This window comes from Ictalurus furcatus, chromosome 21 (assembly GCF_023375685.1).
Source record: "Ictalurus furcatus strain D&B chromosome 21, Billie_1.0, whole genome shotgun sequence".
NCBI classification, from domain to species: Eukaryota; Metazoa; Chordata; class Actinopteri; order Siluriformes; family Ictaluridae; genus Ictalurus; species Ictalurus furcatus.
Genome location: NC_071275.1, coordinates 4,522,723 through 4,550,114, shown reverse-complemented (window position 1 = coordinate 4,550,114; position 27,392 = coordinate 4,522,723). Strand labels below are relative to the sequence as shown.

Sequence of the window (27,392 nt, the reverse complement as noted above, 5' to 3'; positions counted from 1 at the left end):
CTTCCACTTGACCCTACCTCCTTACCTTTCCGGACCCTTCCACTTGACCCTACCTCCTTACCTTTCCGGACCCTTCCACTTGACCCTACCTCCTTACCTTTCCGGACCCTTCCACTTGACCCTACCTCCTTACCTTTCCGGACCCTTCCACTTGACCCTACCTCCTTACCTTTCCGGACCCTTCCACTTGCCCCTACCTCCTTACCTTTCCGGACCCTTCCACTTGCCCCTACCTCCTTACCTTTCTGGACCCTTCCACTTGCCCCTACCTCCTTACCTTTCTGGACCCTTCCACTTGCCAACAACCCCATGAGTTGTCTGAAGCTGACCACTTGACCCTGCCTCCTTACCTTTTTGGACACATCCACTTGGCCACACCCGATCGCGTCTCTTAAGCTGACCACTTGGCCCCACCTCCTTACCTTTCTGCACCCATTCAGTTGGACCCAACCCTCAAAAACCCTGGCAGCATAACCAGGGATTCAGAAATATAGCATTAAAGTTGTAGGTGTGTAAATTGTAATTCATATTTGCAACATTAACATTGTAAGACATTTTGAAAGTAAGATTCGTAATAAAAGTAATAAAAGGTTTATACCTACAAAACAGGTTATCGGGTTATTCACCTAAATGCAGATTCACTAATCTGATTATGGATTTTCATAAGATTACATTGTCAATTTACACATGATTATTTTGATGTCCATCTAAATGTGCAGAGTGCACTGAATGGATATGTCCCTTATGAATAACATTGAGACCAAAAACCTTTATCGTTAGCGCCTTGCTTTTGTTTTTCTCTCTTTTTTTTTTTTTTTTTTTTTTGCGCGGTTAGTACAGCTCATTATTTTCAATATGTGCTCTTTAACTGAATATGAATAAATGGTCACAGTTTGTATACTCTTTGTTTAGGCAAAAATATATATTATATTATTATGGTATACCATTTAAATTTGATACATGATGCTGAAAACAGAGCTCTGAGTATCATCCAATGCTCGTTCATTGATCAGATCAGTCTGGATGTCTAATACAAATTCATTATTCTTGAAAGCCCAGTGATCTTTCTTCTAATGTTTTTACTGTACAATTTAATGACACTAACCGCTACAAAGTTTTATGCAACAGTCTGTTATGCACAATTTGTGTTCCATTACAGTATATTCTGTAAGCGGAGGCCTTATTACGTACGCGTATAATGTGTAAGGAGTAAACAGTGGGCTTGCTTTAGTTACTTGATGGCGTGGTTATAGAATCCAATGTAATATAACAAACGGTGCATACAAACATACAAATATCTGGTTTCTCTATTTTAGATTTCAGCACAGAATATCGTTTTCACTAATCATTACTTGAACTACACCAACACTCATTGGTCATGCGTGTTCACAATCCATGCTTAATCCTTTTTTTTCATACACAATTGATCCTAAGTTATTAATAAACCATTTTTGGTCATTTATTTGCACTAAAATATATTCTTCATGTTTGCTGGTTGCACTTTGTAATTGTGAAAATATGTCTCTGACTTGGTCATTCTTTCAATAATGTTTCATTAATCTGCAAAATATGTTGACCAACAAATAAACTTCTAGGAAACCATAAATATTTCACAAGTGATTATTATTGCAAATGTTATGAAAGATCCATGTATACACACAATGCACATTTTTTCCATTCATGTCTCATAATTTACACATATCATTAATGCACCATTAACATGTTGGATACGTACTGTATGTTTACCTTTAACGGCTAACTGTAGTATTTTTGGGGGGTAACTTTATTTGAAGGCTAACTTCATATGCACCTGTATAAGAACTAAATGACATAGAATAATGCACGAGGTTTAATATATAAAGCTCCCAAGTGACACCCCATTATCAGGAGATAACGAGTTTTAATCCTCATGATGCCATAGCCATCCGTGACCAGGAGTAAAGAAAGCAAAATTGGCCATGTTCTCTGGGTGGGAGGAATGATATACCATTTTCAACCCGTCAATCACAGTGACACTAGCTAATCATGGACGTCAGTAGTGTCCTGTGACACAGAAGTTAGAAAAGATGCAGTTCTGGCTTCGTGTGTCACGACGGAAGCATGTTCTATCTTGTACGATAGAGGAGAGCTACAACACAAATGCTACAAATATTCTCTCATCCACCTAATGTTCTTAGTGCTATGATGCTTAATGTGCAAGATCTGCTTTGGTCATTACCCAAGAAAAAAAAAATTTGGTCATCAATATATACAAATAACAAACCCCTATAACAAAAATGATACTTTTTTTTTTTGTAAACAGTTCATATAAAGGTTTTGAAAATTGTGATCACATACCCAACTGATGATTCGTAATTCCACTGATTAAACTGATCGTATTATGGATACATGCTTATGGAACAAGAGCATCAGTCTGCTAGTGACACAAGAGGTTACTTCCTTACTCCAGAGTGTTAGTGAAAATATGATGTGCCATCACAGATTAGGTAGATTAGTGATCAGTGACAGTTTTGACAATTTGGGTGACAAGGGGCACCGTTGATGCGACATTTACATCCTCCCGAGACGTCTCCATTACCCTGAGGACGAATAAGAAGCCTTCGTTATGGAACAAGATATAAGGACAAAGGTTCAACAACAAATGAAACATCACCGTCTAAGCAATAAAGACACCAGAAATCAGACTTAAGTATAGAATAAATTGTACAACCGAATGCTCAATTCTGATTGGTCACAAGGTGTTGATTCCTTTTTAGTAACAGGAGCTCTGACAGCTGTTCCGACTGCAAGGTTTATATTAATGCGCTCGTTATAACACGTTATTGCTTCTATAGTAACAATGAATTGCTGTTGTTCACGCTTCACATAAACACTCAGTGCGTTTACATGGACAACAATAATCCGATATTAATCCGATTAAGACGATACTCTGATTAAGAAACTAGCATGTAAACAGCAATTTTTAATTACCTTAATCCGATTAAGGTCATACTCGAAGTAAACACTAATCAAATTAAGACGTGTGGAGTACTCCTGTTTTAGTCGCATTATCGACGTGTATTACAGACATGTACACACCTTAATCACACTATTAACGTCGTGTGAGAGTTTTCATTTTGCGACAGGACACGTACACACACGGCAGCGCTCAACCGTTTTATGGCAAACGAGAGCATGGCTGCGTCCCAAACCGCACACTTGCCTACTATAGGCCTGTAGTGGGGAAAAATACATGTATCTCGGCTACTATATAGACAGTGAGTACGCGATTTGGGACGCAGCCCACGGCATCAAGCAGTCGTCTATTCGCACGTATAGCATGACAAATAATTAACCGCACTTGAAGCGTTTGTAAAACTTTTAATAAAAACACCCAAAACTGTATACGGTACCATAACAAAGACCAACTATATGTCAATACGTGAAATTCTGGAGGGAACGTCGGACGGCGTGTCGCGGTGACGTAATGACGTGTGACGTTAATCGATCTATGTTCTATAACATGTAAAAGGGGAACATGAAAGGAATATTCTAAAAGCGACTCATGTAAACACCTTAATCACAGTATTGTCTTATTCAGAATAACGTCAATAATTAGATTACTGCTGTCCATGTAAACGTAGTCAGTGTCTAAACAGTTGTTATAACCGTCCGAGGAAAGGTGTTCCTTTAAGTTTTCCGCTACTGGAAAGCTCTCAGTACGTAGGGGTTTCCAATTCCTCTGTAACATTACAAGCTGGGTTTTTTGTATTTTTGCATTTTTTTTTTTATTCTTCAAAAGAGATGAAAAAAAAAAAAAATCGATGCTGGTGAGGGTATGACTGGTTATAGCTGTTATAACATAAGTAACTTGTATATAAGTAATTATTAGCAAATCAATGTGGTATAAGAGGAACTAAACACTTTAGAACTTACAATAATATAGAGAAAATAATCTCCGCCTAACGTCAAATCCTGTCATTGATTATGTTTTCCAGCACGCCCAAAGTGGTGTTGTTTTTTTTATCCCTTACTTATTCTTGCTGTATATTTCAAAAGATTTACAACTTTAACCCGATAACTATACTATAACCATACTCAGATTTCCTGATCTCAGTACAGCCATATCTGTAAACCCTCACACCCCATGACTAAAGAAATGTCTTTGTAAATCAATTTCATGCTGAATTAAGAAACACTAATGCAGTTATACCTGAGGACCCCATCTGGCCTGTTTGGTCACCCAACAGATCTCCGTCTTACACATGAGGCAGCAGATCCAGTCACAGCCGTCTTTCTTCTGGATGATCACTTTGCATTTAGGACAGTTCATGGCTTCACCATTCTGCAACATCATCTGTAATACACACTGGGCATGTTAGCAATCTGAGGAATGTCTACATGTATACGTTTAAAGGGATGGTTCAGTGAAAAATCTCATTAACACCATATTTATACATGTAGTTGTTTAGCCAAGACATGTTTGCTATCTTTATTTTCGCACTAATTTACCTGACAAATAATAAATCTGATTCAAACTACATCCAGTTCCTCAGTGACTTGATAAACAACAAAATATCACCATGTATGATCATTAATGATCACCATGTAGTATCAACCTCCAAATGTTTGAAGGTGTACTTGTCCTGGAAATGCTCAACGTAATTGTCTAATTGCAAGTAGTTCATGTCTTGGCTAAATCAGAGGTAAGTAGAACATTAGACATCTACATTAGATTTGTCATTATATATAAAACGATTGTAGTGTGATAACGTCCATGTATGTTTACATTTATATAGCTACTGTAGTTTACTGTACATGGTGTGTAAATGTGTCTTGGTTGGCTAACCTCGAGTATCTCTGTGGTTTGTTTGGCTGCAGCATCGTTCTCTGCCCTGAGGCGAAGGTCATCTTGGTACTCTTTACAGTTCATGTCTTTGTGAATGGCCTATAGCAGACACACACCTTTACAGTATATACCTTACGCGTTATGTCTGCAATCATGTTATAATCATGAAAACAATCTCAGGCCCTTTCAGTATAGCTCGGGTTTCTCGCTCACCTTGCAGAGGAGGCAATTGGTCTCGTTGCAGATGTCGCAGGCAAACTCGTTGACATCGTCTTCAAATATGCACCAGCCCGGGCAGTCCGGGGTTTTACAGTGGTAACTGTTCTCACTGCGTGACTCGGCAATATTCAGCCTCAACTCCAAAAACTTCTGGTACTCGTCAGGTGACAGGAGCTGAAAGAGACATTTCAGCCAACAGTTGTGTTGATGGAAATGTTAAACCTGTGCTGGAAATCCTTCCACTGTATTCACTACTCAGCTATGGGCGTGATAGTTTATAGCAATAAATATAAAAGAAAATGTCTGTACATTTCTTCGCGGTACAGCTGTAAAATACCAGATATGTCCGAAATTTTAAGTGCAATAAACTAATTTTATCACTCCATTTATTGCTCTTCCCAGACATAATGGTGGGGTGTATGTGTAAGGAAGAGATGAAAAATATTGGAATGGCCATCAACATCACCTTTTAGTTTCAGACCCCAGGTCTGAAACTTTCTCGCTCTCTTTTTTTGGTGTTTGGGTGATACCTCGTCATTGGATCTGATTTGTTATAGTTTACAGAACCACTTGAAGAAGTACTTTGGTTTGTGTACATGTGGTGTCCAATTGGTATTATATCTCTTCCACACCCACCACCAACAAGCTGCCACACCCACCACAACCACCGTGCTGTAAAATATCAGAAACTGTTTTAACAGTGAAAGTGCAAGCCAGTCACAACAAAGTGGGGAGCGGCACCTTTTTACGCACCGATTATTATCTGCATCTGAATGTAAAATAGTATTTTTACCAACTTTATTGTTTAGAAAAAAATATTTATTTGAATACAGATGCTTTACTTTTATACTGTTTATTTTAGCCTCGGTAGGTGCTCATAACTGATATCGGCTCGTAACTGAGCACTGCTGATATGTGTAATTAGAGGAAAATTCCACATTTTATAGACGCTTTTACACAAAGTGATGCCGAATCCATTCCAAGCTAAGCGTTTGCTTTGTTCAAGCACCATATCAGTGTCTCTCTGGCCTTGTGGTTTTTATGAGAGTCTGTATTTGCAGATAGACTGCATTAAAGTGTATAGAGAACGTTTTATATAAAGATGAATTTTAACCCCCAGCAATCATTTCTTTCATCTGGCCATACAAGTGCATTGAGCCATCGTTGGAGGCTCTGACATCACAGGCTGTTGAACAGAAGAAAAAAATTCAACCATCTCAAACATACAGTAAGTGACGACAACGTTCGTTCCAGAATGCAATTCAGCCACCCGTAGTTACGGCAGAGACTCGGCTCAGCTAATCAGCGATCGATGAGATGACGAGTGCGATGGCATTGATGGCGGTATTAGCATGAATGTTGAAGCTTTGGAAGCTGATCTGTTTCAGCAGAGTGTGAGGAGCTGAGAGAACTGGCCAGACTAAATAGACTAAAGTGCTGCTGCATCACTCTCTTTAGGTGAAAATGAAGCAAGCGTTACATCCCACTACACCACTATCAGCAGGTAGCTGAATGGCATTGTGGGAAATGTAGCTGTTCAGGGCGGATTATTCCTTTAAGTGGGGAATCAGTACATAAACAGAGCTTGACTACACAAATCATTACCTTTTGCCATCAATATGAATACATTTTTTAATATTTGAGTCTCTATTGCACTTTGAGTATCAGGACTTACTGTTTTAATCTCTCGGTCCAGAAGCTTGCAGTCACAGGAGTACTCCCCATCTGCATAAGGACACGACACTTCTGCATCCACACAGTTCAGAATGGTCATCTTCACACAATCTCTGTGAAAACAAAAACCGTCACGGTCACTTTGGTCATGTTTATGATTTCCACTGAAAGTGTGGTGTAATTAGTGGTGGTTATTTATTACCTGCAGAAGCTGTGAAGGCACTCTCGGAGAGTGGCGCCCTCTCCTGCCACGACCTCCTCGCAGCAGATGGGACAGCAAATCTCCTCTGTGTTACTAACAAGGTCGTGATTGTCGGTCTCCAGCAGACTGAGGAAATTCTTCTCTCGCTCCTCTCTGATGGACTGAGAGATTTTATCCCATCAACAAAATTAAAATAATATAGAGACTCACTGAAAACAGCAACGGTGTATGATTCGTTTAAGCCGTCATTTGTAGATGATTTTCCTAATAGTAGAGTGATGTATTTCAAATAATTTGGAGATCTTTTTAGATCCCTTGCCAGACTCATAGGTATCCACAACCTTTTTTCTGAAGGCCTTACAGAACTCTTTAGATATTGGCATGATGACACCATATACCTCAATAGCAAAGGGAACACCAGACACTAGATATGTCAGGAGTTTAAATAAGACCGGTTCCACCTGCACTCCCCAAGCAGGTTCTAATCACTGGCACACAATCTTCAACACCTGATTCTAATTTTATGGATTTGAAAGTGTGATACATGTAGGGGTGTACTTACTTTACTTACATCAGTCATCAGAAGTTATTATAAATTTTTAGCTAATGCTTATTACTAAAATGCATTATATAAACCGGAGATGACGCAGTTGTATTATTCAAATCAAACGGATCTATTTTGGAGTGTGATCAATTGAAATACAGTGGTGTGAAAAAGTATTTGATTTCTTCTTTTTGTGTATATCTCAGACAAAACAGTTTTAGATCTTCAAATGAAATATAACATAAAACAAAGGCAACCTGAGTAAACACACAATACAGTAAACAAATTGCCCCCTTAAACTTAAAATCAGGTTGTGGCTCCTTTAGCAGCAATAACTGCAACCAAACACTTCAGATAACTGGAGATCACTCTTTCACTTACTTCTAGGACTAGGATTTACTCCTATGTTTTGGATCACTGTCTTGCTGCATAATCCAGCTGGCCTTGAGTTTCAATTTACGGACTGAAGATCAGACATTTTCCTTTAGGATTTTCTGGTAGAGAGCAGAGTTCATGTTTCCCTCAATTATTGCAAGTTGCCCAGTTCTTGAAGCAGCAAAGCATCCCCACACCATCACACTGCCACCACCATGCTTGACCGTAGGTATGATGTTCTTTTTGTGGAATTCGGTGTTTGGTTTATGCCAGATGTAACGGCACTCCTGTCTTCCAAACAGTTCCACTTTCGACTCATCAGTCCACAGAACATTCTCCAAAATGTTTGAGGATCATCAAGGTGTATTTTGGCAAAATTCAGATGAGCCTTAATGTTCTTCTGGGTTAGCAGTGGTTTTCACCTCACCACACTTGCATGGATACCGTTTTTGTCCAGTGTCTTTCTGATAGTGGAGGCAGGAACAGTGACCTTTATTGATGCGAGAGAGGCCTGTAGGTCATTTGATGTTGTCCTTGGCTCTTTTGTGACTTCCTGGATGAGTCGTTGCTGTGCTCTTGGAGGAATTTTAGAAGGTCGGTCACTTCTGGGAAGGTTCACTACTGTGACGAGTTTTTTCCATTTGGAGATAACGGCTCTCACTGGTTGGTGGTTCTTTGGAGTCCCAGAGCCTTTGAAATATCTTTGTAACCCTTCCCAGACTGATGTATTTCAATCACCTTCTTCCTCATCATTTCTGGAATTTTTCAATTTCAGCATAGTGTATCACTGGGTAAGACCTGTAAAAGACCCTCTTCATGCTGTTGAAAAGGTTCTATTTAAGTGTTGATTTGATTGGACAGGGTTTGCAGTAATCAGGCCTGGTTGTGTCTAGTCCAGATGACTCATTATGAATGCAGTTTCACAGATTTGGGTAATTAGTATCTATGGGGGCGAATACATTTTCACACAGACCCAGTTGGTATTGGATAACGTTTTTGCTTCAATAAATAACATTATCATTTGAAAGCTGTATTATATGTTTACTCAGGTTGCCTTTGTTTTATCTTATATTTTGTTTGAATTTCTGAAACAATTTAGTATGAGATCTACACAAAAACAGAAGAAATCAGGATGGGAGCAAATACTTTTTCACAGCAATGTATAGTGGAGTTTCCATTCACTTCATGTATTAAAATAATTGACTCCATATATTTTACAAGTATGCTCCTAGGTCCTGATTATAATTATTGATGTCTCTTAATTAATAAGTTAGTTTCCTTCTCCATGTAACTGCGGATCTTCCAGCAATTCCAGTTAAGTATTCTCTAGAGTTTAGACAGAATGGTGCAAAAAAAAAAAAATCCAGTGAGAGGTAGTTCTGGTGGTCCAAAAGCCTTCTTGACAAGAAAGGCCATAATGGTTCGAGCTGACAATTCTGCAGTAACTTTTTACAGCTGTGCTAAAGCATCTGGGAAACATGCCAAATAGAATAATACGAATAATATAAAGGCTTTTATAATAGAAGAATAAAAGTCATACCTGTTGGTACTGTAGACTGGCCAGCTCTTCTTGCTGAATTCTACGCGTTTCCTCTTCATCTGGTTGGTATATATCTGGTATTTGATAGTTTTCTGGTCTCTCAGCACTGCACATTGCGCACCCTGGCCGTGTGGGTTTGTTCATATACGTGCACTGCAAACACGACCATCCTATCTAGAACAACAACACGGACATTTCGCTCGTGTGAGTCATGGTGAAATCATGATGATACAAACAAAACTATAAGACGTAGTAATCGTTTATATGCTCATCTATACTTTTAGTTCAAAGTACTTTGGATTATGTGCAAAACATGAGAAACAGGAAGAATGCTCAAAAAGCATCAAATAAAGTAGGCACGATGTCAAAAAATACACTCATTCACACACAGAAGACGACAACATGGGGAGAACGAGCAAAACTCCACACAGTCTTTTCTCCCACTTGTCTTTCTGCGTTTTTAAAAGTCTAAATTATTCCACCTGTTCATTTTTTTAGGGTATTTATATTGTACTATGTACCTAGCAGGATCTAATATTCGTGGCACTCCCTTTATTGCACTGTGTAAATTGATGAGACTCCTCACATACTATCTGGAGAGTTGTACAGTATCTTCATTGCTTTTATGGTTATGATTAGGAATTTGAACCCTCACAATTTTGACGGAAAGCATAGTGTATGTAGAACAGCACAGCAGAGGCATGTCACTACAGCCAGTCAATGAAATGAATCACATTTCAACAATACACTAGTACTACAAAATAAATGTGCTAGGAAACATGTAATTATATACTCAAACAAGAATTTAATGGGTTGTGGATTGGTCATATAGATTAATATCCCACAGGCTTTTAATACATTTGATATTATGACTATTTTATATTATGGAGGAAACAAAGGATGGTTCAAACCTCACCACTGGTTTAGGAGGAGGCTTTCGGGGAGTTTTTTGTTCAGGAGGTGTTTGAGGTTGTTTGCGTCGTGCTCCCAACTCTGCTGGACCTCTACTGAGCACCTCAATGTTCTCGATTATACCTTAAGACAGTAATAAAAGCAATTTAGGTGGCATTCAGGTTGATATATATATATATATATATATATATACATTTTCACAGCTTCAGATGTTACTGCAGCACATTCACCACTGATTTGAGGCCAGCGCATTTGCAACTAAGGGTATTAAATGTCACTAATGTTGAATGTCAAACAGCGGGGTAGTATGACCTTTTATAGTTGCTTTTATGAACTACAGACTTGAACTGCAGTCATATGAACACTTTAAGTGTATCTCTGTGTATTAATGAAATTCATGAAATATACATTTAAAGCAGCAAGTAATTTAATACACTAGAATAGAGAGCTTCATATGCAATATGATGTGGCACTACGCACAGTTAAAGAATAAGCTTTAAGGAGTCTGCCTGTCCTAGTAAAGGAACTATGATTCCATGCAATATGATTTAATGTCTCAGTAGTCCCAGCAGTCCCAGTAAAGGAGGCACAGCCTTGGGGTTTGTAAGAAGGTGTGGCCTCCTTCATGGGACTGAAAAGAACATAGTCCATGCCTCTTTTACTGAAACTGGCAGGCAGAGAGGCCACACCCCCTTCACTGAGACTCAAGGATATTGGAACGCAACTTGTCCACTGCAAAGGTTATCGGATTAATTCAGTCACTATCCATGTATGGTATCATTAAAAAGGCTACAATAAGGAACAACAATGAATATACTGCATTGCAGTCCCACTGCAAATACAAAATGCATACATGTCATGTCAATACATGTCAGCCCTACCTAAATAGTCACGTCACTTTTTTATTATTTATGTCATTCAGCAGTTTGCATGCTTTTTTTTTTAAGTTGCTGATTAACCGAGTTACAAACCACATGACTGACTGATTATTCTGTAAAACCTGATTTCTTTCATACCTATTTAGTGATATATGCCATGCTCTCACACTCCTGTCCTGAGCAAATGTCAGGGTATAATACATAATTCATCAGGCTTGAATGACCTTTTACAGTTTCTGAGTCCAGATTATAACATCCACAGCTGAACTGGATTTATTTGGTAGTTAAAATCCAGCCAAAAATAAAATGTACCATTTTTACAATTGCCCAGATAACTCAAATGTAGATCAGACAAAACATGTTTGGTGTCTGCGTGTTAAATCGGTGTACACTGCATACCTAATCCATGACTGGGCTATGCGGTTTGCACAATGCTAAACTGCTGGCTCTAAGCTTCCCTAACATGATAGCTACATTACCTAGTAAGCTAAAGAAACAAACCTGTTCAGTATATAACTCCTCAGCTAACAAAGAACATTACCAGAACCATGTCTTGCATTGCTCCAAAAACGTTCTTACTAATGTTACATGTCAGGTAAGTTAGTTCCTACAACTAAAAAAAATGTTGCAGGAATGTTGTAGGACGTTATATATAGGCGTTTTCAGGAGACCTAACACCTAACATTCTAAGAACCAAATGTTCAATAACATTCAGAAATCTATTAGCTGGATAAAAGGTTAAAAGAACAGGAAGGAGTATTTATACCGCCTATCTTCCTGTTCTGCTCCTCTTGTTTCTGCTGTTCATGGCTTAGATTGGCAGAATAGGCAGACCTGATGAAAAGAAATGCCTGATCATCATCACAGGTCACGTTGTGGCTGAACAGGGTGTCTCCATCCTTAGCAAAACGCTTCCCTATGATCCAGCACTGTAGTGACGGGTGGAAGCCATAGTCTCGGCTAACCTGTGAGTAAAGGGGAAAAACAGATATCATCACACAATGATATCAAGGACAAGAACACTAATGCTTAAATGGCTGGAGGATTCAGGAGTCTGAACTACACTGAAACAACAGACACAGTTGTAATAAACATTTGTTAATTACTCATCAAGGTCATAATAAGAAATAAGACGTGAACCCTTGTACTTAACAACTGGGAGAACTGCCTTGAGCAGCAAACGTTTATTATAGTTGCACACAATTTTAGACCATTTATTCTTAAAAACAAACAAACAAACAAATAAACAAACAGAACCCTTTTAGTGCATCAATATTTCTGTGATTTTTTTTTTTGCATGAACAGTCCTTTTCAGGCCATCGTATAGAAACTCAATTGGGATAATGTCTGTAGCATTAAGCTTCAGGTGTCAGACATCTATCCCGACATTCTTGTGTAAACAATTTTAGCACAATTTTGAATTCAGAATAGGTTCTGAATCCACTGCAACCCTGACCAGGATAAAATAAATACACTATCTGATTGAATTAATGAATGTCAGTGATTTCAAGCCCCAAACCATGACGCTCCCACCACCATGCTTCACTGTTGTTTTTTGTTGTTGTTCCATACCCTTTCATTAAACAGCTTTGCGTCAAAATGTTCTAGCAAAAAGTTTCATGTTTCCCCACAACATTGTTTTAAAGCTGTTGTGAAATTTCCAGTTAATCTTTTGCACACAGTAGCGATGTTTTTCAAAACAGTAGTCCCACATCCCGCCTACGGCAAAACGATGTAGGTTATTGCTGCTAAAGAAGATACTAGATAAAGTTGAAAGCTGAAATTGAAAACTTTGTGTCCAGTTAAGTCATCAGAATACAAAAATCTGTGTGTAATTTCTTATTAGGATGACATGAACAAAGATCACACCAAATTTGATGATAAATTCACAAACTTTGTAGGTTTATAATTACCTGCATTTGTGCATGTCTTTGTACACATATGTATAGTTTGTGACAAAGCAACACACACTTATATGCGCTTACAGTAGTCACTTTCATTTTCACATCATGGAAATTCCCATGAAGACCAACTGCATTCCTGAAGCATTGATGAACCGGAGTTACTATTACCACAACAAAATTCTCCCCCCCCCGCCCCCCCCACCCCACCCCCCCCCCCGCCCCCCACCCCACCCCCCCAGTAACAGCATGTCCAGAAATGTTTTATTTCTCTTATACCACAGCAATTTAGTTCCTGTTCTCACTTACGCTATAGTAGCTATACACAGTCTTCCCCTCATCTACCGCACTATTTTTTTCTCTCTCTAAGTTAATGGGGGAAAATGCACCGTGTCATGTTACAGAGAGTGGTTACAAAGCCTGCACACTTGAATACTTTCCTGTGTTAGCAAACAAGTTACAGCTTTACCTCTGTCTCCTACAAAGCACTAACACTGGAGACTCCTTTGAAAAAGGCTTAATAAATGTCTTGTTGCAGAACTGTTTTATCCCATTTTTAAAAACTCACATATGTGGAGTGTCCACCATACAAGTCCCTGTGTAATTTGTTACTATAGACTATATGGTATAAGGAAAAACTAATACGACCTTACAAAATAACTTTGGTTAAAAAAAACTCATTGCTGATGCAACCTTGGTGAACGTAATAGAATCTGCAATACAATTACAATCCAATTACCGGTCCACGATCTATAGTTGCCGTTCTGAGAGTGCCATATGGAAAGAAAGTTGTCCTGACCATTTTCCCAGACTGCTGAACATTGTCAAAAGATCTGTATAGCATTACAGCAATAATTCACAATTACTGCCATTAATAACATTATTTCAAACCTCTATTTCAAACCTAAAGCTTCCATCTGTAATAAAGTCTAAAACACACACTCATGCTCCATTCACACCTGAACAAATGCTCAACTGTAAATATCTCGGATTTGCAGTACACCAGAAACTGAATACCAAAGCAAAATGAAATAAAAATGCCAGGACGTGTGAGAGAGCGCGAGAAATGCAGATTACTCCTGTTGCACAACACCTGCATTTCCCGAAGAGGAAACATAATTCAACTGTCTTACTGACAGAGATGAAAACAGAAATAGTCAAACATCCTTTACTTTGCAATCCATTATTATTTGGCTCTGCCAGTAAATGCTCTGTCAGCTGTTTTTCAACTCCAAATTTAGGCGTGATAGCTGAACCAGAGCTGAAATATGGACATTAGCAATGTTCAACAATATTTCAAAGGCTCTTTCAAAGAACTGGGAAAATTCATTCCCTTGTTCTCCATCAGGTATTTAAGATGAGGGTTTACATGGTAGAAGGCTTGAGGAAGAACCAATGTACCATTTCTGTCTGTTCATTTTTCTAGCAATTGACATGGTATTAACATTATACTACAACCAATGACATAACCGAAGCAGCATAAGAGAAGCAACCATAGCCTAAAAAACTGACAGAACACACAGTATTGCAGTGATGCAGTAATGACCCCACATTACCAACACTGTGTAACTCCATTCATATGCATTTGAATCTACACTGATCAGTAGAACCAAAACAAATCCCTATACCTATCCTTAACTAAATACTTCAATTCACTGAATGTTTCATAGCGCTGCAGTTTATTAAGAGACACACACTGCATGAATCCCAGCACAGTGTTAAGATAAGTTTGTACCTTCTGTTTCAGCTCTGAGATCGTCATGCCAGGAGTCACCAGCATCGTGATGTAGGCGTCAGACAGCGCATCTTCAACACCAACTCTCAACCTGCAATGAATCAGTGGAGCACTATGTTCAGGTCTCAGAATCTCCGGTCATGATGAAGGGAAAATCAGAAGGATGTTGTGAATATACCTGATGCACTGTTGGGAATAGGCCTCCGGAGTAAGTCGCATACACACAGGCACGTTCAGCGTAAGGAGCTGCTCTACACATCGGATGGCCTCGGCTTTGTCTCCTGTATTGATGGCCTCACTGAGTGACTGAACCGTTTCCTCCGCTGGGATTGATTCACACATCACAAATATCAGACTAATCAGATGCCGAGGTTTTATTTACACTAACATTTTTAACGCCTGAGGATTGACAGACCAATAATAAAAGCAATAGCACTTCTTTCTAACTACAATTAATATTATTGAATATATGTTAAAAGTAAAAAAGTATGTGTACGTGACATCACAGTGAAGTCCAAACGTCTGAGATCACATTGAAAATATGGGGTTGTTTGTTAGGTTGTTGTTGTTTTTTTTCCATTTAAAATTGGAAATAAACAATTACAATGTAAAAGAATGAGAAGTTTTGAAATATTTAAAACAAAGAAAGTAAATGTTCAATATAATAAGATTCTGCATTATTTAGAACCCTACTCAAATGTCATCAAAGGTATTGATCATGTTAACTGCTTGGTACAAAAGGTCAGATTTTCCACATGAATCATCTCTTCTATTGAAGCATGTGTTCAGAGGACACTCCGATGGATTTGATCTAAAATGGATCATAAGGTTTTGCACAAACTTGTGAAGTCCATGCCAACTCGAGTGCACTCTGTCATTAAAGCAAAAAGGGGACATACCAAATACGAAGAATCTCAGTTGTCAGTAATGTATTTTGTATTGTATGGTTGTATTAAACTAGTAATTTTTGTAGTGTAGTGGTCTTTCTGTCTGTCTATCTATCATATATATTATAGTATACTAGTAATTTTTGTAGTGTAGTGGTCTTTCTGTCTGTCTATCTATCATATATATTATAGTATACTAGTAATTTTTGTAGTGTAGTGGTAAACATTTATATCCAAAATATATCCCAAATTTTCAGCATAGTCTCAGACTTTTGGATCCCACTGTATATATTAAATATAAATATATTTAATAAGAGAAAGGATAACAATAATTACAATAACAATGTTTGATCATACACGGTTTATTATTGTTGTTTTCATAATATTCTAGATATATTTAAGTACCAGTTATTATGTACTACATATGTGGTTGCTATATAATAATTTTAAAATCAAATAAGACTAGATTTTTTGGAGTAGTATTACTATTTGAAATCTTATACATTTCCAAACAGATATAATTAGTTCATTAAATACCAGTAACGTTAGAGTTACCTTTCCTCATGTTGGTGGTGGTGAATTGCACAGCCATGCTTTAATTTACATGAAAAACACAAAATAATGAAAGATGGTATTAATTATGCTTATCAAAACTTGTTTCAAAGATTTAAGACAGGCTATTTAAAGTCCAGCATAACACGACTGAACTCTGGTAGTACTGTGAGTTCACAAGAAGCGACATACTAAGTGTTTATACAGAAGAATAAGGAATATAAATATAATAATAAGTATAGGAGAAAGCTACAGTCAAAGAGATTAAAGTGTAAACAATTAAACAGCAGTGAGACCGTGACATTTAACAGCAAGCAGCACTTCCTACAGTCAACTAACAGGGAGAAACAGAGAATTTGAACTTACCTTCATGCAATAAGGCTGCAGTTGCTGTAGTTTGAGCAGCACCAAAACGAAAACTGAAAGAAAGTAACATTTCAGGAAGTAGACGAGCTTCTGACGAGACGCCAAGGAGATCAAAACCCCCCACTGCTGAATTAACTCTTACTGTGACTGTAAACTCTTACGACCGGGAATTGACCCTGAAATTGATGAATTTAATACAGACTTGTGTGCTGAATTAATTTGAATGGCATACCGGAAACAAATATGCGCCATAGGATGTATTTTTTAATCTCCAAAATATGTCTGGGATATATTATTCATTCGTTATTATTCGACATGTATCCCATGTCTCTTTTCTTTTTTTTAAAAAAAAATACAAACATTTTTCTTCTTAATAATTATTTGAATTAGTTATTTACCATCACTATTAAGACTTGTTTACTATCGAGGTCACACTCGACTGCGTTTTTTGAGCGCACCCACGAAGCTCACGAGTGCACCGCTGTAAAGCGAAATGTGCGCGTGGTGTTGCGCATGCTGAAGGGGGTACACGTTCAAGGTAGCTATCAGAAATTATTCTGTAATTATTCCCTAAATCTACATATCTGTGATTGCACGTCGTAAACACACATTATGACGTCTATGCCAGTAGACATGGAGGTTGGTGTAGTTTTGCTAGATAGATGAACTAGCTAGTTAACATGCTGGTAGTTAAAACTCTTGACATTGTGCTGGATATCACAAAGTGATACTATCTGACTGTAGGCGATAAAGTTAATATGTCCATGTGATACGGATTTCTGCGCTTATTTGCTAATTAAATTAGCTAATTAAATTGCTAAACCTGCTATTTATGAATGCTACGGTAACTTGGCCACCTCCGCTGCTATTCAGTATTTAGTGAATTACCTAAAGGATTCAGATGATTAGAACTCTGATTCGTTTCATGACCCGAGATGGTCCTTGATTAGACTGTATTGATGGATTTAAAATATAGTCATTCTTTTGGCTCGTTTCAAAATATTCGTATACTAAATACTTGTAGATTTGTGTAGTCCCTTTGCGAGAACTACGTATTGTTGTGTCTTACTTATGAATGGATTGTTCTTATGAACCGATTCTGTGTAATGAATCGTTCGAACCGGTTTACAAGTTCAACCGAACCCTCTAACCCCCGAACCCTATAACCGCCAAACCCTCTAACCCCCGAACTCTCTAAACCTCTAACCCCTGAACTCTCTAACCCCCGAACCCTGAATGAGCCGAACAGGACTACAGACATTATGGGTAGAGACGGGCCACTGTGTAAAATATACAGTATTTGGTATTGGGACAGCAAGGCCAGTTCTTTTGTTTTTGCTATACACTGAAGACATTTGGGTTTGAGATGAACATGAGACGATAGATCGGAATTTCAGTTTTCATGTCCTGATATTTAGATCTAGGCGTGTTAATGTAGAACATGGCACCGTTGGTGGCAAGCCACCCAAGTTTAGGTGAGAAAAAGTATAGGAACAAATTAAAGCAAATTAAAGTAATAGCATGTAATATTTGAATGCTCAATTGGGTTAAGGTCTGGTGATTGACTTGGCCATTTTATTTCCCCCCTGATGAAGTCCTTTGTTGAGTTGGCAGTGTGTTTTGGCTCATTGTCGTGCTGTATGATGAAGTTCCTCCCAATTAGATTGGATGCATTTCTCTGTAAATTGGCAGACAGAATGTTTCTGTAGACTTATGAATTCATTCTGCTGCTACCATCATGAGTTACATCATCAATAAAGATTAATGAACCTGTTCCAGAAGCAGCCATGCAAGCCCAAGCCATGACACTACCTCCACCATGTTTAACAGATGAGCTTGTATGATTTGGATCATGAGCAGATCCTATGTTTCTCCAAAATTTGGCCTTTCCATCACGTTGGTAGAGGTTGTGGCTCATCTCTATATTTCTTTGTGAATTTATAGAATCTTTTCTATAATGTGTGTAAGAAATAAATTGTATATGATTATGACTTAACTAATTTCATTGTTCTGTTTTTGGTTTTGTTTTACTCTCTGACATGCTCAGTCTGTACAGTTATATAAATCCATCTCTAACTAGCTTTTTATCTTTATTATATCTCTTGCAGTGTGGTGTTATGGAGGAGAAACCTGCATCTTATGAGCGAGTTGTTTACAAAAACATCTCGGAGTACCACTACATGAAGATCTGCCTGTAAGTGGAAAGTAACTGTTGCTCTTGAACTTACTGTGCTTGGTGCGTTGTAGCCTACTGGTTTTTTGTTCATAACACATCACCAACTAACAGCTCTGGCACCAGCTGTAGGTGAAACAGACAGGTTCCTGGAACCTCCACATCACAGCTTTGCATCAAGGGAACATGAATATCTGTGGTGACCAGGTGCTGATGGGCACAAATAGTAAAATGCCACTTGAAAATCCAAAAATAAGGGTTTGAAATGAAACCACATGTGTCTCTAACACTGAGTGAACTGTTAAGCACAAGACACCGTGAGTTCGTTTTAATAGCAGTGAGAGCATCTGAAAACAAGAGTGCACTAAAGCAGTCGAATTGCAGATTATAAAGAAACGTTAATTCAACAACAGCATAAACACAGGTAAAGGGGCCAATACTTTAGTCTTCAGTGAAAATACATTGTTTCTTAGACAATATTGATATCCAACAAAACAATTTTGTTGTGTTATTTGAAGTGTTTTTGATTCATTTGGATTGTCTCTATTTTTGTTTGTTATTTGGAGTGTTACTTTTTGGATCAGTTTGCATGTATGTCTTTTATTTACTTTAATATTTATTAGTTAGTTGTAAACAGAACATTTTCATGGTACAGTCAGTAGTGTTGATTTGTGTAATAAAGTTCAGCAATATTTTACTTTGAGCATTATGTTTTCATTCAGTATCAGTTTTAAAAACTATCAGTCAATTAATCGGTTATCGGCTGGTACGGCCCGACTTAGTTATCGGTATCGGTAAAATCCAACCAAATTCTAACCAAATGGTGACAGATTTTGATCATGGCTAAGAAATCAGGGTATATAGTGACAAGAAAACACGACTCTGTGTAAATAAATGGCACGGAAATGTTAAATTATATAATTTGACACTGATTTTAAAGAAATAGTCCATCCTGAAACACATTAAAAGCCCCCCCCCCCCCACACACACACCCCAACCCCCCAAGGAAAAAATCTGATTGATTTTTCTCTTTAGAGTGACAGAATTCTAGTCATTTTTTGCCCAGACCTCATTCAGTCTTAAGATGGCTATATATACTAATAATGGAGTGCACAAATTACACTGATTTTGGCATTTTGATTCACTTCAGAAAGTTTCTGTAGCCTATTGCCTGATCTTGTCGCATGCTGTTTTTCCATTCCTGCTCAGAGTTTGTGAAAACCGCAGCAAAACCCTGAGTCCAGAACAGTTTAAGCAGTTGATAATCTCTGGAGTCAAAGACCTATACGGAGAGGTAAGGACTCAACTCCTCAAATTTCAGTTTTAAAATATATGCACTTTACATACGGTAGTTGCTATTTTCAAGTGTTTTTCGTATCATTGATGAATTAGAGTATTTATCACACTGATGCTGTGTTGTGTTGTAGGTTGGAGCTGCTTTTCCCTTTGATTTGCTGACATTCGATCAAAGTGCATTGTCAGCCATACTGCGTGTGTATAACAGGTACACTACACTTTGTTTTGTGGAACCTTCAAACTGTTGCTAAAAGCTTTAATATGTAAAATGGGGGGTCCCAGGTGGTGCAAGGGAAAAGCGTGTGCGGGTCGTCTGGGGATCACAAGTTCAAGTCTCGATGATGCCACAGCCGTCTGTGACCAGGGGCCAATAGTGGGAGGGATGTTATATACTCTCTCTCTCTCTCACTCACAGCGGCACTGGCCAATCCTAAGTGTCTGAGAGCTCATGGATGCAGATTAGGGCAGCTAGCACTTCCTTCTGAGTGTGTTACACTGCCCTGTGACACCGAAGCAGTTCGAAAATATGTGGAGGCTGGCATCACGTGCCTCGTAGGAAGCAAATACTAACTGGTTGGTGTGATGGGGGAGAGTTAACTAGTAGGTGGGTCGATCAGACAGTAAAACAATGTAAAACAGTAAAATAATGAAAGTCTCTCACACAAATCAGGTCCATAAACACATGCCCCTTGCTTTAAGCAGCAACGAGCTACAAAATCTCATTTTTGTTTTTGTGCATATCTCATACTAAATAGATTTAGGTCTTCAAACGAAATACAACATAAAACAAAGGCAACCTGAGTAAACACACAATACAGTTTTTTTATTTATTTATTTATTTATTTTTATTGAAACCAAAAAAAAAGTTGTCCAACACCTGAAACAATTCAGTATGAGATATACACAAAAACAGAAGAAATCAGGATACTAATTTGGTTCTGTAATGTTACACTTGCTAAGCTGCTTAGCTGTAGCCTGTGTTAGCATTATGCCTGTCAGTGTTGAAATTTGCAGTAAAGACAAGGAGATTCTGATTGGCCAAGATCGCTGCTCCAAGCCACAAAATATACAAAACAAAAGAGCAACATCTGTCAACCTGATTTGAACAAATAAAATGAAAATGAAAGTTTTCGGGGTGTGTGTGTGTGTGTGTGTGTGTGTGTATATATATATATATACATATATATATATATAGTTTATAAATGAAAATAGAATAAGTACAATAGTAATATAATGTACAAAATACAACTTATAAGCTGCTGTTAATACATTCTGTGGGTAAACTAATTTTCATTAACTTCAACTATACTTGGTATAATTCATATTTATTACTTTAAATATTTAATGTAGAAAAGGCAATTAGTGTAACTTTGGCTAAAAGTGTACATCATTCTCACAACATTGTAATTTTAAAGAATCAACTGCTGTGATGATTTGATGATTTAAATTTCATTCTTGTCTGATGAACACAATTGTATTACTTTAACGGCGTCCTCAAATTTGTCCAAAATACGGGATCTAGTAAGATGTCTGTCCTTATGTCACTGATTTATTTCAGCTTAATTCAGGAGCACAAACAATGCTCAGATTCTGCCTTACGAGGCAATCTCCTACCGAAGGGAATGTAGTGGAAGTGATGACTTTTTAAAGTGGTCATGATAACAGTATTTTGCATTTTAATTTGCTTACGCTATATTATATCACACATTATCTGCACATGCCTAATAATATACTGTATGATTTTTTAAAATGATCAAAATCATTGTTTTTATACTCTGCCAGGGGTCTGGTGAAACTGTGGAGTGCACTCACACTGATCGGAGAGTACGAAGACGAACCATGTGCGTTTAGAGTCACACAGGTAGGTTTGTCATGATATTGGAAATAACGGATGTTTGCTAATTATATAAGCCGTAGTTATATTTACTAACTGCTGTAGTGGTTTTAAAGTATTTCGCTCAGATATATAAATATGGTTCTAGTGAAAGCGTTCATGGCACTTGTATGTTACATTGTAATTGGGTTTCCATAATGGTAATATAATTCACAGTAAATCTGTGACTGATTATTCAAATCAGTGATTCAACCCTTTTTGAATATTTATTATATTATTATTCAAGCCTACAAGCCATTAAGTAACGCTAGACAATATATTCACAGTCACCTTTAAAGTGTTTATATTAAACTTACACAAATACTTGCGTACAGATGAAATTTCTTGTAACAGTACTTTAAACTCTGGATTTTCACATTTTTGGGAACATGTTTACACTATTTATATGTATATACACAAGCCACTTTATTAGGAACACATATACAATTGCTCATTCATGCAGCTCTCCAACCAGCAAATTATATGTCAGCTGTACAGTGCTTAAAATCGTACAGATGCAGGTCGAGAGCTTCAGTTATTGTTCACACATCAGAATGGGGAAAATGTGACCTCAATGGCTTTGGCATGGTTGGTAGTGTCAGATGGGCTTGTTTGAAGTATTCCAGAAACTGCTGATCTCATGGGATGTTCACGCGCAACACTATATAGAGTTTAAAAAGAATAGTACAGAAAACATCCAGTGAGCAGCAGTTCTGCAGACAGAAACACCTTGTTGATGATGAGAGAGGTCAGTGGAGAATGAGCAAACTGGTTTGAGCTGACAGGAAGGCTACAGTACCACAAATAACCACTCTTTACAACCGCGGTGAGCAGAAAACCATCTCAGAACACATTGAATCTTAATGTAGATGAGCTGGAACAGCAGAAGATCACATCATGTTCAGCCAAGAACAGGAATCTGGACCGTTGAAGATTGGGAAAACATGGCCTGGTCTAATGAACGCAGTTGGTATCAACAGCATGAATCCATTGGTCCAACCTGCCTTGTGTCAACCTTTTTAGGCTTGTGATGTGTAATGGTGTGGGGAATGTTTTCTTGGCACACATTGGGCCGGTTAATACAAATCTAGCATCATCTGAATGCCACGGCCTATCTGAATGACCTGATGACCACATGCATCTCTTTATGGCCATACTTCACTTGCTTTATAATGGCTACTTAAAGTATGATAATGCACCATGTCACAAAGCAAAAATTGTCTTAAACGTAAACTGGTTCATGAACATGAACAAGTTGGGTACTTCACTGGCCTTCGCAGTTAGCAGAATCCAGTAGAGCACTCTGGTATGTGGTAGAACAGGAGATTCACAGCATGAATGTGCACATGACAAACCTATAGTAATTTTGTGATGCAATCATGTCAAAATGAACCAGACTCTTAAAGGAATGTTTCCAACACCCAGTAGAATCCATGCCATGAAAAACTGAGGCTGTTCTAAGAGCAAAGGAGGCTCCTACGTAATATTACAATGCTTGTAATAAAGTGGCATGCGAGTGTAATTCTCTTATAAGACAGCCTAATCTTCTCACGTCGCTGTGTATTCCGTAGAATCATCTGTTATACCACCCTTTTTGTACCAGAGCTCATAAAACTTTGATATACCAGCAGATGGCAGTAACGAGCCTTTCTGGGAAAGGGATGACTCGACACAAATTTTTATGTGCATGGTGACCTATGAGAGATGTTTACATCCTGCTTCTATTCAGTCACTTTAATGCGACACTGTGGTGTCATTTCACAGTAATTCAAAATCCTTTGTGAGCACAATTCTTTCGGCTTTCATAAACCCTTGTTTCACTCATGCAAAAAATACATGTGCACAGATTTTCCCTGCATATGAATGGATTTACTTCATTCTTAAGTGTACATTTAGGCCCAGTTTATACCAGTTTATATCCATGTGTGACTGCACACATGGACATCGAATGCATATATCTTATGTACAGTATCTCACAAAAGAGAGTACACCCCTCACATTTTTATAAATATGATTGTCTTTTCATGTGACAACACTACGAAATGACACTTTACTACAATGTAAAGTAGTGAGTGTACAGCTTGTGTAACAGTGTAAATTTGCTTTCCCCTCAAAATAACTCAACGCACAGCCATTAATGTCTAAACTGCTGGCAACAAAAGTGAGTATATCCCTAAGGGAAAATGTCCAAATTGGTCCCAAAGTGTCAATAGTTTGTGTGGCCACCATTATTTTCCAGCACTGCCTTAACTCTCTTGGGCATGGAGTTCACCAGAGCTTCACAGATTGCCACTGGAGTCCTCTTCCACCTTCCGTTTGAGGATGCCCCACAGATGCTCAATAGGGTTTAGGTCTGGACACATGCTTGGCCAGTCCATCACCTTCACCCTCAGCTTCTTTAGCAAGGCAGTGGTCGTCTGGGAGGTGTGTTTGGGGTCGTTATCATGCTGCACTCAACTTCTTTGGTAGGCCATGGCGAGGCCTGTTCTTAGTGGAACCTGTCCAGTTAAACCGCTGTATGGTCTTGGCCACCGTGCTGCAGCTCAGTGTCAGGGTCTTGGCAATCTTCTTATAGCCTAGGCCATCTTTATGTAGAGCAACAATTCTTTTTTTCAAATCCTCAGAGAGTTCTTTGCCATGAGGTGCCATGTTGAATTTCCAGTGACCAGTATGAGGGAGTGTGAGAGTGATGACACCAAATTTAACACACCTGCTCCCCATTCACACCTGAGACCTTGTAACACTAACAAGTCACATGACACCGGGGAGGGAAAATGGCTAATTGGGCCCAATTTGGACATTTTCACATAGGGGTGTACTCACTTTTGTTGCCAGCAGTTTAGACATTAATGGCTGTGTGTTGAGTTATTTTGAGGGGACAGCAAATTTATACTGTTACACAAGCTGTACACTCACTACTTTACATTGTAGCAAAGTGTCATTGCTTCAGTGTTGTCACATGAAAAGATATAATCAAATATTTACAAAAATGTGAGGGGTGTACTCACTTTTGTGAGATACTGTACATGCAAAGAATTAAGTGACATCCACTAGATGGCAGATCAGAAGAAAAACATCCCTATTAATCAGGTTTCTATGTTGACCTTTAAAACACCATGTTTGTCTCTGTGCAGAAGAACAGAGATAAAACACACAGACACGCTCTTCAAACTTCTCTTTCAAACTTTCCACTGTCGTTGTGATTGTTGTTATGAATTACGTCTCAATTCCAAAACTATGCCCTTACATTCATAAGTATTTACTACTCTAGAAGATCCAGTATATTAATATTTGAAACAGATTTAGGTTTTTTTTAGTAGGCTAGAAGTTTTTGTTTGTTTGTTTTTAAACTCCAACACTAACAGTGATCTGGAAACATGTTCATGTTAATACTCAAAAACTCTCTAGAATAGGGGTCCTTAATGATTTTCTAATCTTTGGAGCCGAGCATCGCTTATCCGTAAATTAACTTTCATGGACCCCCTCGTTAAATATTGTTAAAAGAAAGTATAAATTCAGCTAAGGTGGGGTTCACACACATTTGTCAAACTGCATCATTTACCTCCTATATGGAAAACAGCAACAAGGCAGACAAAATGCAGCCATTTTTAAACAGTGTTAGTGCTGGTGTTTTGGGCATATCTGGTATGTGCTTTGTTTTGAGCATAACTGATTAGCTTGTGTTTAGAATTTAGACTTTAGAATTTTTAGCTAATTAACGTACCTATTCAGCTGGAAAGCAGAAGCAATTATAGCATCTTTGTGGCCACAGTGTCCATGTCATGTGAGCCAGATTTTCATGCCAGGACCTAGTGTGAAAGCAGTCAAACATGAGAGAATAGAGAAGAGAAAAATTATATTAAATGGGGGGGGGATCATTCTGATGTTTTACAGTAAACATACAACACTGGATCATGTTAATGAATATCACCATCTTTTATTCTCTGTTCTTCTAGGTCTCACCATTCTTGTTAGCTTTATCTGGAAACAGTCGTGAGCTGGAGCTGTACTAGTTTGCATGTGAAAATGGCCTTCATTCTCAGAAGAACTCTGCTTGGGAAAAGCGTGCACCATGTTCTGAGCACAGCAGTATTTGGGACGTCGAAGCTCTTCATGCCAGAGTCAAGCGCTCTCCGAATGCTCCATGTTGGAGCCCGAGCCTCACTGACGAGGGTTTTCAGCACCAGGGACGTGGAACTTTTCGCTGAGCTAACAGGAGACACGAACCCGCTCCACCTTGACCCTGAATTCGCCAAAAAGACCTCTTTTGAAGCTCCCATTGTTCACGGCGTGCTGATTAATGGCCTCATCTCAGCAGTTTTGGGGACCAAAATGCCCGGCAGAGGCTGTGTGTTTCTCCACCAGGAAATTCGCTTCCCGGCACCTTTGTTTGTCGGAGAGGAGGTGGTGGCTGAGGCAGAGCTGAAGAAGATCAAAATGTCATTTGCTTTCATTTCCGTTTCCTGTTCTGTCAGAGACAAAGTGGTGATGGAGGGGGAGGTGATGGTCATGATACCGCAGGGCATGCAGGGGACTTAGTTATTATGAAACTTAATAAACGTCTTTCATTTCTTTGCATGAGACTCTTCTTGTACGTGGAAACATTATATTATTACTCATCCTTTTTTATTTTCTTTTTTTTTTTTAAATATAGTCCAAACTGCACAAACTATTCTCTCTTAAAGGAAGAGATTAAATAAATAAAATGCACACAATTTCCCCAAACTTTCAGTGTCGTTCATCAGCCTAGACATGTTAGGTGCCTGGAGTTTGCTTTAGTTTTGTATTGCAGTTATAAAGCTAATGTAGGTAACTAGTAAATTAAACGTATAGCTAACAGTTGCAAGCACCACATTTGTTATCTTGTCATTTCTGTAGTAACAACTTACACAGGGGACTTGTATTACAGATACTCCACATTTATTAGTGCAAGACAAAAAAAAAATTCATTCAAAAAATTCAAACAAATTTTTTTTTTTTTGATGTGGTGAACTTCTCTGTAAGAAGACGTTTATATGAACATTTATGGAAGGAGCCTTGTGTGTCAATGTGTTCTGCCATGTTTTCAAGACAGAGGAGTTTGCTCTTCCTGGTTTTTCGGTAACAAGACATTTTTTTTTCTTTAAATGTCAAGTTTTATTAACGTCAAGAGACTTGGGGGGGGGGGGTAGTGTCTTATGTGAGAACTATTGTTTATAGCTGCTGTAACATAAGTGATAACAGGTACTTGTGTCACAGTTTCATTGATGTTCCATGACAATAAATGTAACTATAAATGGTTAAAATTTTGGTAGACACAAACACTGGCTGATGATCTTGCTTATTAGTGATTCATGTTTGAAATGCAATGGGGTTCAGTCCCTGTGCACCCTGAATAAGTTGAGGTTGTTTTCCTAGGTGCTTGCACAGACAGGATCTCCAGGTGAGTAAGTCTGTG

The 27,392-nt window shown here is 38.2% G+C and overlaps 3 protein-coding genes across 4 annotated transcripts; 2 read left to right on the top strand and 1 right to left on the bottom strand.

Annotated features, from left to right (window-relative positions):
- Nucleotides 1-1,605: 1,605 nt before the first annotated feature.
- On the bottom strand, nucleotides 1,606-16,853 carry rbck1 (RanBP-type and C3HC4-type zinc finger containing 1). Its single transcript, XM_053653106.1, has 13 exons — nucleotides 16,614-16,853; nucleotides 16,251-16,288; nucleotides 14,987-15,131; nucleotides 14,809-14,899; nucleotides 11,939-12,137; nucleotides 10,299-10,417; nucleotides 9,383-9,556; nucleotides 6,924-7,084; nucleotides 6,723-6,834; nucleotides 5,042-5,221; nucleotides 4,829-4,927; nucleotides 4,193-4,336; nucleotides 1,606-2,579 (listed from the first exon to the last, which is right to left on the bottom strand). Exons 2-13 carry the CDS (start codon nucleotides 16,285-16,287, stop codon nucleotides 2,499-2,501), a joined length of 1,542 nt encoding a protein of 513 aa, XP_053509081.1. The 5' UTR covers nucleotide 16,288; nucleotides 16,614-16,853; the 3' UTR covers nucleotides 1,606-2,498.
- A 219-nt stretch (nucleotides 16,854-17,072) lies between these two features.
- rpp14 (ribonuclease P/MRP 14 subunit) lies at nucleotides 17,073-26,531 on the top strand. Of its 2 annotated transcripts, XM_053653546.1 has the most exons (6): nucleotides 17,073-17,151; nucleotides 18,722-18,807; nucleotides 19,996-20,080; nucleotides 20,214-20,290; nucleotides 21,865-21,943; nucleotides 25,912-26,531. In XM_053653546.1, exons 2-6 carry the CDS (start codon nucleotides 18,731-18,733, stop codon nucleotides 25,966-25,968), a joined length of 375 nt encoding a protein of 124 aa, XP_053509521.1. In that variant the 5' UTR covers nucleotides 17,073-17,151; nucleotides 18,722-18,730; the 3' UTR covers nucleotides 25,969-26,531. The 2 variants fall into 2 exon arrangements, with proteins under 2 accessions (XP_053509521.1, XP_053509520.1); XM_053653545.1 differs by lacking the exon at nucleotides 17,073-17,151 and having other exon boundaries at nucleotides 17,184-18,807.
- LOC128625327 (hydroxyacyl-thioester dehydratase type 2, mitochondrial-like) lies at nucleotides 25,982-26,531 on the top strand. Its single transcript, XM_053653544.1, has one exon. The coding sequence runs from the start codon at nucleotides 25,982-25,984 to the stop codon at nucleotides 26,492-26,494; it is 513 nt and encodes a 170-aa protein (XP_053509519.1). The 3' UTR covers nucleotides 26,495-26,531.
- Nucleotides 26,532-27,392: the final 861 nt, after the last annotated feature.

Bases quoted from the DNA above. Each gene is read 5' to 3' on its own strand.
- rbck1 (XM_053653106.1), bottom strand. From the start codon at position 16,287: ATGGCTGTGCAATTCACCACCACCAACATGAGGAAAG. The intron at 14,900-14,986 runs GTATATTCACAA...GATTCATTGCAG, and splicing joins TATTCCCAACAGTGCATCAG to GTTGAGAGTTGGTGTTGAAG. The intron at 10,418-11,938 runs GTATAAATACTC...TACTGTCTTAAG, and splicing joins GCAGAACAGGAAGATAGGCG to GTATAATCGAGAACATTGAG.
- LOC128625327 (XM_053653544.1), top strand. From the start codon at position 25,982: ATGGCCTTCATTCTCAGAAGAACTCTGCTTGGGAAAAGCGTGCACCAT.
- rpp14 (XM_053653545.1), top strand. From the start codon at position 18,653: ATGCTCAGTCTGTACAGTTATATAAATCCATCTCTAACTAGCTTTTTA. The intron at 20,291-21,864 runs GTACACTACACT...ATACTCTGCCAG, and splicing joins ATACTGCGTGTGTATAACAG to GGGTCTGGTGAAACTGTGGA. The intron at 21,944-25,911 runs GTAGGTTTGTCA...CTGTTCTTCTAG, and splicing joins GTGCGTTTAGAGTCACACAG to GTCTCACCATTCTTGTTAGC.